The 15550-nt window shown below is 39.9% G+C and overlaps 1 protein-coding gene across 1 annotated transcript in view; it reads left to right on the forward strand.

Annotated features, from left to right (window-relative positions):
- The window catches only part of LOC109454569 (laminin subunit beta-4), an 83050-nt gene that overhangs the window by 37143 nt on the left and 30357 nt on the right, over nucleotides 1-15550 (forward strand). The window contains exons 6-12 of the mRNA XM_074340576.1: nucleotides 2062-2135; nucleotides 3215-3403; nucleotides 4207-4270; nucleotides 4426-4640; nucleotides 5690-5810; nucleotides 7364-7552; nucleotides 14164-14343. Of these exons, the coding sequence (XP_074196677.1) occupies nucleotides 2062-2135; nucleotides 3215-3403; nucleotides 4207-4270; nucleotides 4426-4640; nucleotides 5690-5810; nucleotides 7364-7552; nucleotides 14164-14343 (1032 nt within the window). The remainder of the gene's footprint in view (nucleotides 1-2061; nucleotides 2136-3214; nucleotides 3404-4206; nucleotides 4271-4425; nucleotides 4641-5689; nucleotides 5811-7363; nucleotides 7553-14163; nucleotides 14344-15550) is intronic.

Raw genomic sequence — 15550 nt, forward strand, 5'->3', positions numbered from 1 at the left:
AGCCCAGAAGAACAAGCTTTCATTTTAAGAAAGATTATTTTCCTCTAGAGAAATCAAAGTGTATTTCAAGCACAAAACAGAATGTTTCGCTCTTCCTGTGCGGGGGAAGAAAGTGTCTTTGCATTCTTTTGTTCTTTTAAAAAAATAAGGAAGTTTATGAGGTGTCGGTAAATAAAGCCTAATATAAAACCCACTGATAAGTGGAATAAATAATGCCAGGGGAAATCTGAGCGTTCACACCACGTGCTTTTTCCTTCTTCAATACATTTTGTTTCTTACTGCAAGCCAAAGATTTGAACATAGAAATTGAATTGAAAGGACAGTTGGCTTCTGACTTCAGTTCTTTCCTTCCTGGATTTGTGCCCTTCTCTGGTCATGTCCAGTAGCAATATTGAACCTCACTCTGGCCCTGACCACCCATATTTCCTAGATGCCCCTCTAAGTTTGGACCTGATCAGGGATTCCTCATGTCCCACCTCGTCTTGGGCCTTCTGTGCTTAAGTTATTATAGGCTGGCTCACTCACAATGGTCCCTCTTCAACACTGGTCTGGAACCCTTAACCCCCACAACATGACTCCTTTTGCCACATCTCTATATGTTGCACTTGGGGGCTGCAATCCCTCTATTCTCTTCAGACGGTTCAACATATTTCCCTAAGGGGACCCGAGGCCATTAGAGGGGAGTGTGGGAATAATCACATAAAATTGTTTAGGGCAAGTATAATATGAGGCTATTTTTCTGTGTCATCCATTTGGCAAGTCCATGATTGGTATCTACTAAGTGCCAGTTCTTTGGATCCTAATTGTTGATTCTAGTTGGACTCTCCCTAATGAATATGAGGTCATTTTTACCATAGTCACCTGTCTTCACTGATGAATACTGCCATTTTTTATTTATAGCTGTTTTGACCCACATGTCCTGCATTTGTTCCACATCCCCTCTGTCAAGCTGATTACATAGGACAAGGGTTCTCAGCCAGGAACTTCCGAGAGGGAAAAGGAGATCTCCTTTGTACAAAGGGTTAGGGGCCTTGACACAGCGGGGGATGTGGCTGCTCTCTGAGCAGCAAACCCTTCCCCGAGCCATTCACCCTGGAACAGAAGCTGCAGCGCAGTTCACTGCAGTCTGGCCACTCTAGTCTAGAGCCGTGCTGCCCAACATTGTAGCCCCTAGCCACACGTGGCTACTGAGCACGTAAAACATGGCTGATTCAAATAGAGATGTGCTATAAGTATAAAAACATCTCGGCTTTCTCACACTTAGTTTGGGAAAAAATGTATAATAAAACATTACTAATTTTTAAAATATTGATTACCTGTTGAAATGAGAATATTTTTGCATATTGGGTTAAATATATTAAAACTGATTTCACCTGTTTCTTTTTACTTTTATAAACGTGGTTGCCAGAAAATTGTACATGATACATGTGACTCACATTTCCACTGGACAGTGACCTCTAGAGAGAGCAGCAATTCCATCGTGTCCAGATCGAGGCCAGTCCTCACACCCAGCTAACTATCTCAGTTCAGGCTCCTGGCCGAGACACCTCCATATTCTCCTCAGCCACAGGGAGCCCACAGATCCTAGCTCCAAGGGGCTGTGCCAAGCTGTGTTTCATGCTAAGTAACAATAAAACTGGTTGCAATGATTGCTAGCAGCTGTTGGAAGAAAAGGGTGTGTCAGTGTTACCATGCTCTGGCTTGTTAGCTCACATTTGTGTGCAGTTGAGATTTGAGTTCAAGGAAACGAGCCCTCTCGGTCCACCCATGGCAAATGTGGGGAACTCCCTTGGTGGTATGTAATACTGCCACACTGTGGCCATCTGCACTGCCACCAAATCATGCATGCACAGTCAGGGTATATCCTACTGCTCTCCTATAGACCTTCTCCTGGGCATGGAATGGCATGGGAAACTACTCCAACAGACAAGGAAAGAGTGTTGATCACTAGCCCTGTGATTTCAAAGGATTTTATTATAGACAAGCCACAGTGAGGGATTAACATGATAAATAGGGGTCTCTCAAAATCACTGATTTTCTTCTTCCTGGGGTTTTCTTTAGGTCTGGATCATGTCAGCATCAGATTGGACCTCGAGGCATTATTTCAGTTCAGCCACCTTATTCTGACCTTCAAGGTACAGATATGTAGGCTTGCCGCCTCTTTCATCTACTAACCAGATGCTGGGCTTACCTGGAATTTCGCTTCTTTGTTTCCTTGCTTCCTTGCAGAGAACAAAAAACTGCGTGAATCTGGACTTGAGCTATGCCATCTGGGTTTTTCTTCCTGAATGAAAAAAAAAAAAAAAAATACCACTGCTCATTAATTAATGACTTAGATGGTTAACAACAACAACAACAGAATCTTAGAAGATATGGCAAAAAGGGAAACGCCAAGTACTGTGGGACAGAGACCACAGAACAAGGAAGATACTTTTCAGGAGAAAAGGGCAGGAACTGGAAATTATTTAGGGAAATATGGAAACACTGTGATCAAAAGAGGAAGAAAAACTAAGGGGGTCTTTACTACGGTTAGTTAGATGCCAGAGAAAATCCCATGCTACAGTCATTCTCTAATCACTCATCAAAATTCTAATTTTGATGTCAAGCCTGGTGCTGTTATGGTAATTAAAAATGAATATAAAATTAAAAGTTATAAAAAGTGAAAAACAAACAAAAAAACACCAGGCTTTGCCCTCAAAGAGCTCACAGTGTAGTCATGGATACAAGCACATATACAAATTTAAAATTATAGTACAGAGTGATACATGCAGAAATAGACGTATGATTAGAATGCTGGGGGTTCATTGATGAGGGTAAATCTGCTCTGGGGAATCCGAGTAAACTTCATTATAGATTTGGAAGGATGTGTAAGTTCGCCAGAGGAAAAGCATTCTAGGCCAAGAAAACCACATGGAAATTGCTGTATAATATCAACGACATTAGCTTTTTAAAAATTTATATGCCATCTTCCTTCAATTAATAATTCACACAATCATAAACATTTTTAAAATGGAATTCAATTCCAGGGCACAGTATGTGCTCATAAATACTTGCCCATTTGTTGGAAAGAGATTTCTGTATGTTCACTGTACCAGAGATTTTAAAATATACAAAGTTTGAAAATATAGAATTAAAAGCCATAAATGTTCAATAAGATGTGGGTAATAAAATCTACCTTTGTGAAGCATTACAAGTTTGACTCATTTTTTCGTAGACTTTTCGGCCTGCTGCAATGTTAGTTGAACGTTCCACGGACTATGGACGCACCTGGAAAGTGCTCAAATATTTTGCAAAAGACTGTGCTACTTCCTTTCCCAACATCACATCTAGCCAGGCCCAGGAAGTGGGAGACCTTGTTTGTGACTCCAAATATTCGGATATTGAACCCTCAACTGGTGGTGAGGTAGCATTTCCTTTCCTGGATTTCCTTTTGTTCATGTGGTTAATTTAGATGAAAACAATTTAGGTAGTGTTTGCTGAAATGTAACTTGAGCTGTTGGTTTTTTAAGACTGAAAGTGTCTAAGTTGAAATGACTCCTGAAGTCATCTCAAATTCACATAAATAATAAACACCTTCTAAGAAATAATCCTGCACAGGCTGCCCAGCTGAAGGTGGGCAGGGGCTGAAATCCAGGCTGGGCGCCGGGGCACAGGGAACCCAGGGGAAGAAGCATGTGTTTCGAACCCTTGCAAGGGAGCGTATCAGCTAGGGGCAGCCCAGGATTCGTTGTCTCATCTCTATGCTTTATAAGCTACCAGAACATTCCCCTGAGCTAAGCTGATAACTGGCAACGGGTCAGGGTAGGAGTGGAGTTGGGAGGTATTATCAGGTATATAGTAGAAAGAACTCGTGGCTTAATGCAGCTCCAGAATCCCCTGCCTGGTACAATTGACAACGATTTGCTGAATTGTGACCTATCACTTCACCTCAACTCAGAGCAGGAGCCCTTTTCACCAATGGTGTCATGACTTCTGCTTACATGGACCACTTGTGCATAAAGAGCCAGAATGACTGTTTAATAATTTTCATTCATTTTCCTTCTTGGTACTTGTATTCATATGAGAACCCAAATGATAATGTGTGTTCTATGTTAGCAGGGAGGCATCCTCTCAACCTTCTTGTAAGAACAGGATCTTTTTAAGAGTACATTTAACAATGATGTTTTGGGGTAAAATACTATACATTTACCTACATTTGTTTTACAGGTTGTTTTAAAAGTTTTGGATCCCAGCTTTGAAATAGAAAACCCCTACAGCCCCTACATCCAGGGTATGGATTGCTCTATATTTTTCACACCAATTTCTTTTCTAAAATCTCACTTCATGCCTTGTCCTTGCATTTCTATGGTACATTAAGGGATGTCAGTCAAGCAGGGCACCTCGATGCACTTTGATTTGTTATTTTCATTATTTTCCCTTCTCTAGACCTTGTGACATTAACAAACCTGAGGATAAACTTTACCAAACTCCACACCCTTGGGGATGCTTTGCTTGGAAGGAGGTCAAATGATTCCCTTGATAAATACTACTATGCTATCCATGAGATGGTGGTCCGGGGCAGCTGTTTTTGCCATGGGCACACTAGCGAGTGTGGTCCAATGCAGGAGGTGCGGGGAGATGTGTTCAGCCCTCCCGGAATGGTGAGTCACTAATCTGAAAGAGCAGTTGGCTCTCCTATGTTTCCTTCACCGTCCTGGTGCTCAGAGTAGATCAGACTCTCTGTGTGAGGATCAACAGTCGAAGTGCAGCCTCGTGATGGGACAGGTATGATTCAACCTGGCGTGACAGGCCCCCCAGGGGGCCCTCAGTTCTCTCGCCAGAGATTCTTGTGGATCCTGCCACATATGGACATCACTGAACTCATGAACAGAATTTATAACTTAGGATTTCAAGATAGCCCATCTTGCTCTCTTTTTGTTATTTGTTTTGTAGGGAAGGGAGATTTAGTGGGGAGGACCCATAATGTTACACACATTCTTTCACAAAAACGTACTGAAGGTCTGTTGTACTCAGTGCCAAGGTGTTTGAGTAACATCTGTTATTGTAAAACTGGTCACTCCAAGGAACATTCTTACACTATGAAGGGCTGTCTTGATAGTGCAAACCGCTTCCATTCTTGGCACACTTAGAAGAGTGATGTAATAGAAGACCTGTGTGCTTATGCAGAGTCCTGGGGGTCTGTCTACTAAATAATTTTAAACTATTAGTCAAAATCGGACAAGGCCTGATGTCGAGGCTTTTGCACTTTCCTACTCAGCTATCTCCATGTTTCAAAGGGGGAAACAGAATTTCTCCCTTTGAAGTTGGACATTTAGGGCATTTGGTGGAGAATTACGTACTTTTCTCCAGTTTCTTTCTGTTTTCTAATTCCGTCTTTTCCCTTATGCTCCTAAATCACCACCTTTGATGGACACACACATGCTCCATCCTTTCCCTCATTGAGGGCTGCAATGTACTTCCCTGAAACTAGTATTCAGAAATGCCAAAAAAGTATTGTAAATGCTTACTGGACATCTTAAATATAAAAACTGTAAAAGCTAGTTAAGCGAATAGTAAAAGACAGTCCAGGTTGGTATTGTAACTAACATATGGGAAGCTAAGATCCACAGAGTCCCCAGGGCCTGGTATTTCATGTTCCATCCTCAAAGATGAGATCTCTTTTAACGCTGCTTACTTATCGCACAATCAGGTTCATGGTCGGTGTATATGTCAACACAATACAGATGGCCCCAACTGTGAGCGGTGCAAGGACTTCTTCCAGGATGCTCCTTGGAGGCCAGCTACAGGCCTGCAGGACAGCACTTGCAGAGGTGTGTGGAGATGAGTTCTCAGCGTAGCCCGAGTTTGCTTGGTTTCCTTATTTGGGAGAACATTTAGTTCATTTGGACTACAAGCACCAAAGGTGGTGACCCTGTGGCTTCCGACTCCAACTGGGTGATATTCCAGTGTCTCCCATGGAAGAATCACTAGTATCTCAAACACTCATGCCCAAAATTAACATTAAGTTGAAAAATGAAAAAATACTCATGTCGGGTGGCCCCTTTCCAGAGGAGGGGCAGAGCCAGGTAATAGTAACATCAGTGGGGACGGTGCCACTCCAGAAATTGGGGGAGTACTGGATTTGGTACAGAGATCCCTACTATTTTCCTGAATAATTATACATTTCTTAATGTGACCTTAAACCTTTCAGATAACAGGATAAATGAGGTCAAGGTTAGAGTTTGACAGGCTATTACACTTTTTATAAAATGTTTAGGTTAGAGCAGCTGGGTGGCACAGTTGGTTAGAGTGCAAGCTCTGCAACAACAAGGTTGCCGGTTCAATTCCCACATGGGATGGTGGGCTGCGCCCCCTGCAACTAAAGATTGAAAACGGCAACTGGACTTGGAGCTGAGCTGTGTCCTCCACAGCTGGATTAGGGGACAACAACTTGGAGCTGAAGGGCCCCGAGAAACAAACTGTTTCCAATATTTCCCAGTAAAATTAAAATATACATATTTAATTTTAATTTATATATATATATATAAATTAAATATATATATATATATATATATATATATATATATATATATATATATTTAGGCTAATAAGGTCGAGGTATTTTTGTAATGTGTTTGCTTCCAAACAAACTTGTTATTCAGTTTCTTTTCCCAGATTTGGGAAAAACAAGATTTGAGAGGGTGAGAAGTCACTAAAGAGCTATTATGGAACAGATCCATGCGTGTGTCCCAGTATATGAGACCCAGCAAATGTTTATGCTGTTTGGGGGTGTGGGGGAGCCAGTAAGATAAACCGCACAGACATTATCACAAAGACAAACAGTCCTCTGCGCACAGTCTGCCTTTCCCTGTATCGCTCTGGCTGAGCCCCAGGTGGGACAAGGGTGACCTGCAGACACCCTTCCCGCTCTCATGTTCACAGAAGAGGAGGTGGGTAGGGCGCAGTTTTAACAGCTTATCTGATAGCGTACAGAATATATTGTTAAAATAAATAAGTAAATAAAATTTACAAGGCATAAGCAGTAAAAGTATTCTCTACTGAACAACAACACAAATATTGTACTCCAGGGCTTCTAGATTGCCCAAATGGTTTATTTTGGTTTATTTGATTTTTTAAAAACGCCTGAATGGAAAACGTTTTGGGAACACACTTTACAGAAAGTGTATGGGCAGACTCAGCTCATGGCAGAAAGAGTCCTTTGAAAACACGTGTCTTAACTGTTGTACACGTGGTATGTCCATAGAAAGAAGGCGGAGTGGCTAAAGAAAGAGGAGGAGGGGATGCGGGGATGAGTGCGTGGCCCGGGACTCCGGGGTTCCGGGGACCTCGGTGAAATCTCTCAGTAACTCCTGTCCTCTCCCAGCTTGTAACTGTAACAGCCACTCTGAGCGCTGTCACTTCAACATGACCGCGTACCTGGCCAGCGGCGGCGTCAGCGGGGGCGTGTGCGAAGACTGCCAGCACAACACGGAGGGCCAGCACTGTGACCGCTGCAGACCCCTCTTCTACAGGGACACGCTCAAGGCCATCTCGGATCCGTACGCATGCCTTCGTGAGTCCCTGGCCTCTGACTGCATCCTTTCCACTGGTTTGAGCAAATGCTGGAGGAGCCGGTCTCACTGGGGCCGCAGTCCCCACGGGGCTTAGCAGCATCTCTGAACTGCCCTATTTGGAGGAGTGGGGGATGCAAAACCATTTCAGCAGTAAGAGTGTTTCTTCCTCTGAACAAATTGGGCCAGATAATCCAGGTCCTCGTAGTCTTGCGCAGTGGCTCATACTGGGGAACCAGGAAAGTACTCGGGATTCAACCAGCAGGGGGCGGAAGATGCGGGGACGCCAGGAGTGTCCAGGCGGTCAGCTCCGAGAAGTAGCGAACTACTGAAAATGGCTACATTTGATTGGCTATAGGAAATTCAGTTTTGCTGTTAAGATGGATGAGCTAACTATTTATTGCCTTGTTTCTTTTTTCCTTTTTTAACCTTAATTTTTCATTTTATCTTTAATCTCAACTTTTTAAAACGGAATATTTCAAGCATATACAAGATAATAAAGGATAACATAGTAAACACCCTTATAGCCACCACCAGCTTTGTCAAAACGCAGTATTAATATCTTCCCTTGTCATCCTCAGGGCTTGAATAAAACACTACAGGTACTAGTGGTGTCCCAGGTGCACATCTAGCCCATTTGTCTACACTCCTTTCTAGGGATAAACTCTCATATATTTGGCAGTTATTACCATCAAGCTTGTTTTAATACTTCCACACATTTTTATCTACAAACAATATATGTTGGCATATTTTCACTTTAGATAAATGATATTATGCTGTATGTATCCTTGAGTATTTCATTCAACATATTTTTGAGATTTGTCCGTATCAGGTAGTCCTAGTTCTCTAATTTTAAAAGCTGTGTGGAATTCCTTCCTTCCTATAAATACGACAAGAATCTATTTGTCCATTTTTCTTCTGATGCTACAGTAGCCATATACTGGGGGTGCCAAAAAAAATGTATACACATTTTAAGAGATGTTATCTATGCTCAAGCAGTGGTTCGCCATAATCAGAAGTGTCTGGACACTGATGGTAACCACTTTGAGCACCTCTTATAATTGCAGAAGTCAAACTTGACTTGTGTTCTTCTTTTGTTATTGCTATATATTGAGTATTACAATTAACAGTGTTGTCCTTTCTTAAAATGTGTATACGTTTTTTGGCACCCTCTGTATGTGGCCTTGTGCATATACACAAAAACTGTCCCTAAGAGTCATACCTAGTAATGGGATTACTGGGCCAGAGCATGAATTTCTTCAAATTCATGAGCTAATACTGAACTGTCCCCTAAGTGGGTGTACCAGTTAACACCTTTGCCAACAGTGTATGAGAGTTCCTGTCGCTCTGTATCCTGGCCAACGCTTGGTTTTATCACGCTTTAATTTTCATTCATTAAAATAAACATTTATAAATTTGATTTGATTTCCCTGTAGGAATGAAACTAGAGTGAGGCAAGCAAAGCACCTAGGTCTCAAAATTTAAGGAAGCACTCACTCTCAGAGTCATGTGAGTGCAGGGTTGACTTTTGCCACTGGCACTAACCTGACAGTGAACACCTCCTTAAATTCTGTGCCTTAGGCACCTTGCTTGCTTCCCTCTAGTCCCAGCACTGCTGTTGATTATTGCATAGACCAAACCTGATTTCAAATACCCAGTGCTAGTTACTGGGTCTGAGATCTTACTTTACTTGCAGACTAACAAGTTAGCCTGTTACTATTTCATGGATGCTGGAGAACGTGAAACTCCTGGGTCAAACGCAAAGGACTTTATTACTCATAGCACAGCAAGCCACAAGATGTTTGTATTGGTGTGAGTTCCCATGTCCCCAAGTCCCAAAGGGCCAACTCAAAGGATACCAGGTGGACCCTGTACATGAGTTTATGTCACAGACAAGGAACACAGAGCAGAGAACTCATCGCTCTTATAGCAAATGGAAGCAGCTTGTTCTTCAGGGGAAGACATTACCTGATCCTTCTAGGTAGCTTGCTACAAACACAACCTTGAGAAGTGGCCTGGGTATAGAGCAGTCAGGGCCTCGCACTGTTGGCACACCCAGCAAAAAAGTTTAGATTCCCAATACCCAAGGACGTTTGCCTTCACCAATACCCAGAAATCCTGTGTCTTAGGCTATATCATCAATATAATGTTATATTGTATTGGGGGGTTTGTTATGAAACTACAACTTCAAACTTTATATAATCATAATACATAAAATGAAGTCTCATACAAAAATAATTCAGTAGCCACCTTAATACATACAATATCCTAGATTTCAAACTTTAAATCATCACAATGTACAAAAAGCATACATGAATTCTTTTTTGCTCAGATTACACAATAAATATGTGATTGCATAAAATTTTACTTTACGTGGACTGTTTAAAATTGGTACAAAGAACTGGATTCTCAGAATATATATTTCTTTGACATTCACTATTATTTTATTAGTTTCAGATGTACACAGTAGTGCTTAGACATTTATATAATTTATGAAGTGATCCCCCCGATAAGTCTTGTACCCACCTGGCACTATACATATTTATTACAAATTGTTGTACTTTACATCCCCATGTCTATGTCATAACTACCAATTTGCATTTCTTAATCCCTTCACCTTTTTCACCCAACCCCCCAACCTCCATTCCACTTAGTATCCGTCAGTTTGTTCGCTGTATCTCTGAGTCCATTTCTGTTTTTTGTTTGTTTATTTTGTTCTTTAGATTTCACGTATAAGTGAGATCATATGGTATTTTTCTCTCTCTGACTTATTTCACTTGGCATAATGCCCTTTAGGTCCATCCACGTTATTGCAATGGTAAGATTTCATTTTTTATGGCCGAGTAATATTCCATTGTATATACAAGTATGTACCACATCTTCTTTATCCAGTTGTCTATGGATGGGCATTTTGATCGCTTTCATATCTTGGCTATTATGAATAGCACTACAGTGAACATAGGGGTGCATATATATTTTCAAATTAGTGTTTTGGATTACTTTAGATAAATACCCACATGTGGAATTGCTAGGTCATAAGGTAGTTCTATTTTTAATTTTTTGAAGAACCTTCAAACTATTTTCAATAGTTGCTGTACCAATTTGCAGTCCCATCAACAGTGCACGAGTGTTCCCTTTTTGCCACTACCTCACCAACACTTGTTGTTTTTTGATTTATTGATGATAGCCATTCTGACAGATATGAGGTGGTATCTTGTGGTGATTTTAATTTGCATTTCTCTGATTAGTGACGTTAAGCATCTTTTCATATGTCTATTGGCCATCTGTATGTCCTCTTTGAAGAAATGTCTATTCAGGTCCTCTGCCCATTTTTCATTTGCATTGTTTGTTTTCTTGGTGTTGAATTATATGAATTATTTATAAATTTAGGGTATTAAGCCCTTATTAGATGTGTCATTGGCAAATATCTTCTCCCATTCAGTAGGTTGCTTCTCATTTTATTGATGGTTTCCTTTGCTGTGCAAAAACTTTTTAAGTTGATGCAGTCCCATTTGTTTATTTATTTGTTTGTTTCCTTTGCCCGAGCAGATATAACAGAAAAATATTACTAAAGGCAAAGTCAGAGAGTTTACTGCCTATGTTTTCTTCTAGGAGTTTTATGGTTTCTGGTTTTACATTTAAGTCTTTAATCCATTTTGAATTTATTCTTGTGTATGATGTAAAAAGGAGGTCCAGTTTCATTTTTTTGCATGTATCTGTCCAGCACCATTTATTGAATAAACTGTCTTTACCTCATTGTATATTCGTGCCTCTTGTCATAGATTAAATGACCATATAGGCATGGGTTTATTTCTGGGCTCTCTATTCTGTTCCATTGATCTATATATCTGTTTTTATGCCAATATCATGCTGTTTTATTATGGCCTTGTAGTAGTTTGATATCAGGTAGCTCTTCTTTCTCAAGATTTCTATGGCTATCCTGGGTCTTTTATGGTTCCATATATATGTTAGGGTTATTTTTTCTAGTTCTGTGAAAAGTGCCATTGGCGTTTTGATAGGGATTACATCAAATCTATAGATTGTTTCAGGTAGCATGGACATTTTAACGATTTTAATTCTTCCTATCCATAAGCACGGTATACGCTCCATTTATTTGTATCTTCTTCAATTTGTTTCTTCAATGTCTTATAGTTTTCCAAGTACAGGGCTTTTATCTCCTTGGTTAAATTTATTCCTAGGTATTTTTTAATGCAATTGTAAATGGGATTGTATTCTTAAATTCTCTTTCTGATAGTTTGTTATTGGTGTATAAAAATGCAACTGATTTCTGAATATTAATTTTATATCGTGCTGCTTTACTGAATTCATTTATCAGTTCTGATAGTTTTTGGTGTGAACTTTGGGGTTCTCTATAAGTAGTATCATGTCATCTGCAAATAATGGCAGTTTTATTTCTTCCTTTCCAATTTGTATGTCTTATATTTCTTTTTCTTGTCTGATTGCTGTGGCTAGGACTTTCACTACTATGTTTTTCCTCATTGAATACGATATAGTTGTGGGTTTGTCATATATGGCCTTTATCATGTTGAGATATGTTCCCTCTATTTCCACTTTGCTGAGAGTTTTTATCATAAATCGGTGCTGGATTTTGTCAAATGCCTTTTCTGCATCTATTGATATGATCATATGCTTTTTTTCCCCCTTTTTATGTATGTGGTGTGTTACGTTAATGATTTGTAAATATTGAACCAAACTTGCATACCAGGAATACATCCCACTTGATTGTGGTATATGATCTTTTTAATGTATCGCTAAATTCAGTTTGCTAATATTTTGTTGAGGATTATTGCGTCTGTGTTCTTCAGAGATGTCAGTCTATAGTTTTTATTGTTGTTCTGTTTTTAATACCTTTGTCTGGTTTTAGAATCAGGGTAGTGATGGCCTTGTAGAATGAGCTTGGGAGCCTTACCTCCCCTTGAATTTTTTGGAATAGTTTGAGGAGGATAGGTGTTAATTCTTTGAATGTTTGGTAAAATTCACCTGTGAAGCCATCTGGTCCAGGACTTTTGTTTTGGGAGAGTTTTTTGATTACTGATTCAATTTCATTAGTAGTAATTGGTCAGTTCAGATCTTCTGTTTCTTCTTGATTCAGCCTTGAAAGATTGTATGCTTCTAGGAATTTACCCATTTCTTCCAGATGATCTAATTTTTTGGCATATAATTGCTCATAGTATTTTCTTATAATTTTTTTTGGACTTCTATCCTAACATCCATGACATAGGATTATTTCAAAGTAAAGTTACTATCCACTCCCTCAACTCCCTTTCCTAAAGGATACTTGTGTGCATAATTAAATTATACTCTAGAACTCAGTGCTAACCCTTTGGAGTGTCTCCAAAATCAAGCTGAGCTTTTTCCTTTTGGCTACTTCAAAAATTAATCCAGTTTTTTCCTTCCTTTCTAGAAGAAACTAGCTTTAATTAGAAGAAAATTGCAGTTTTTCCAAACTAAACAGAACTCAGTGCTGTTTTTCTATAGTAAGGTTTTATCACCATTTCCAATCCAATAACGTACAATTGAAATCAAAAGATTCTGTCAGACAACCACGTGATTGCGTCAATGATTCCAAACAACTAGTTTGACTGGATTTTTTTCCACTAAACTCACTAACCTAAATGGTTGTTATATAAACATAGCTTTACACTTGAGAGTTTTGTTTTTATTAGTCCAAAGCAAACATGTATAACTGAACATAATTGTTCCTTAGAATCAGGATATTCATTTTTTAATCTTTATGGTTTTCCTTAAAAGTGGAATCCTTGGAGACACAGCACCACAAAGACACAAGAGACCTTGGTGATCCTGTAATGTCTACCAACTTGGTCTTCTATACCAAAGCCACAAGTGCTGTTCCAGCCTCTGCCTGGACACCTCCTCCGATGAGGGGATCACTGCTGTATTGGGCAACCGTAACTATTAGAGAGTTCTTCCTTATACTCAGTCAGGCTCTACCCTTTGTAACTTCTACCCTCTGGAATCATTCACCCTATGAGCATCCTTTTTCCATATGACACTCCTTCCTTCAGTTGTTCAAGTTTCTACTGAAAACAAAAAGTGGTTGGAACTTATGTTGTTCCTTTGCTACAGGCAACTGTTTATCTCATTTCCCAGAATCTCCTCACCCAAGGATTTGCCCCACCAGCAGATTTCCAAAAAGAAAACAAGGATATGAACATTTCTTGCAGTTCCCCTTTACTTTCTTGTAGATGCTTCTTCCAGGAAGAACAATTCACTGCACAGTGTTATACAACCACCACCTTGACCTAGCTCCAAAACATTTTCATTACCCCCCAAATAATCAATCTATTCTTAACGTCCAGTTTTCATAATAGCCATCTTCCTCTGGTCCTCTTACTTTAGAATCACGTAAAAGTCTTTTTTTTTTTTTTAATGTATGGAATTTTTCAACATTTTTGAAGGAGATATCTGGGAGATATTTCTGAGCAGCCCTTGCCCACTGGTCTAATTATTTAAACATAGTTAATGATTTAAGCAAAGCAAAATAGTTATAGCATAAGTAAGATTCTATGCTTACATCTCAAATTTCCCACAATTTGCAATTAACTAAGATAATGTACATCTGTGTCCCCAGCTTGTGAATGTGACCCTGATGGGACCATATCGGGAGGCATTTGCGTGAGCCACTCTGATCCTGCCTTGGAATCGGTGGCTGGCCAGTGCCTGTGTAAGGAGAATGTGGAAGGAGCCAAATGTGACCAGTGCAAGCCCAACTACTTCGGACTGAGTGCCACTGACCCCATGGGCTGTCAGCGTAAGTCAATAGCAGCTGGGCCGCCAGCCGGATGCGCTTGAAAGCTTGGAGCTGTCTCTGCCACCTCTAAAATTCGATCAATGTAAATACTAGTGAGTTCTTCTGGATTTTTAAAAGTGATACAAAACCTCCCGCAAATTTTATTTAAATTGGTAGAGAGCTTGTCTCCGTGGTTTGCTGAGTTTATCATAAGGGACCAGCAGGGTGCGCTCACACTTTTTTTTCTGCTGGAGCAAACACGATGGAAAATGCCAAGAAATTTAATGCCAAGTTGCAAAACCTTTAGAAAAACGGCCTCCACTAGGACTCTCCTATGCAAATTCATTAAATTACATTATGCATCTCTGCAGAGATTGATAAGTTCTTGAGCAATTTTAATGTAGTGGATTCTTTTCTTTTTTTTTTAAATGACTTTTCTTCCTTTCTTCTCACACCCTTCCTGGTATTGGTCCTACGTTCGCTGATAAAGAGAAGGAAAAAAATAAAGAGCCAGGGGAGGAGGTCACAGGGAAACAGAATAAACCTCAGAATTATACACCCAAATGAAGAGACCCTTGGCTCTAGGACCACAGAAGTTTACAGCTGCCTGGGGTCTCAGAGCTGCAGAATCCTTAGGGAATCTGGATAAATAATTTCCCTTCTGTCACAGTGTCATACCCTATATTTTTGCCCATATAGGGAACTGTATATTGTTTGTATGTTTAGAGAGCAGCATGGCTGAATCCTTCTGTAATAAAATGATCTTCTTGAGTTTGACGGCAAAATTAAATTTCTGGATAATGAACTATACAGTCAAGCCAGCTGCCCATCATACCTTGCAGACACTTTAGACACTTCGCCCGGTTCATGGACTAACCTCATGCCCTCCGAGAATAGGCCAAATAGTGTTTGTTTGTTTGTTTTCAATTTTGTAACAGCTTTAGTGAGATATAGTTCACATACATACAATTCACTGTTTAAAGCGTAAAATTCGATGATTTTTAGCATATTCAGAGTCATGTAACCATCAGTACAATCAATTTTAGAACATTTTCAAAACGCCCAAAAAGAAGCCCCATACTCTACTTGGGCTATATACCCAAAAGATTGAAAGCAGGGACTGGAAGAGGTATCTGTGTACCCACGGTCATAGCAGCATTACTCACAACAGCCAAAAGGTGGAAGCAATTCAATGTCCATCCATGGATGAATGGATAAACAAAATGTC

The sequence above is a fragment of the Rhinolophus sinicus genome, linkage group LG09 (assembly GCF_036562045.2).
Source record: "Rhinolophus sinicus isolate RSC01 linkage group LG09, ASM3656204v1, whole genome shotgun sequence".
Lineage (NCBI taxonomy): Eukaryota > Metazoa > Chordata > Mammalia > Chiroptera > Rhinolophidae > Rhinolophus > Rhinolophus sinicus.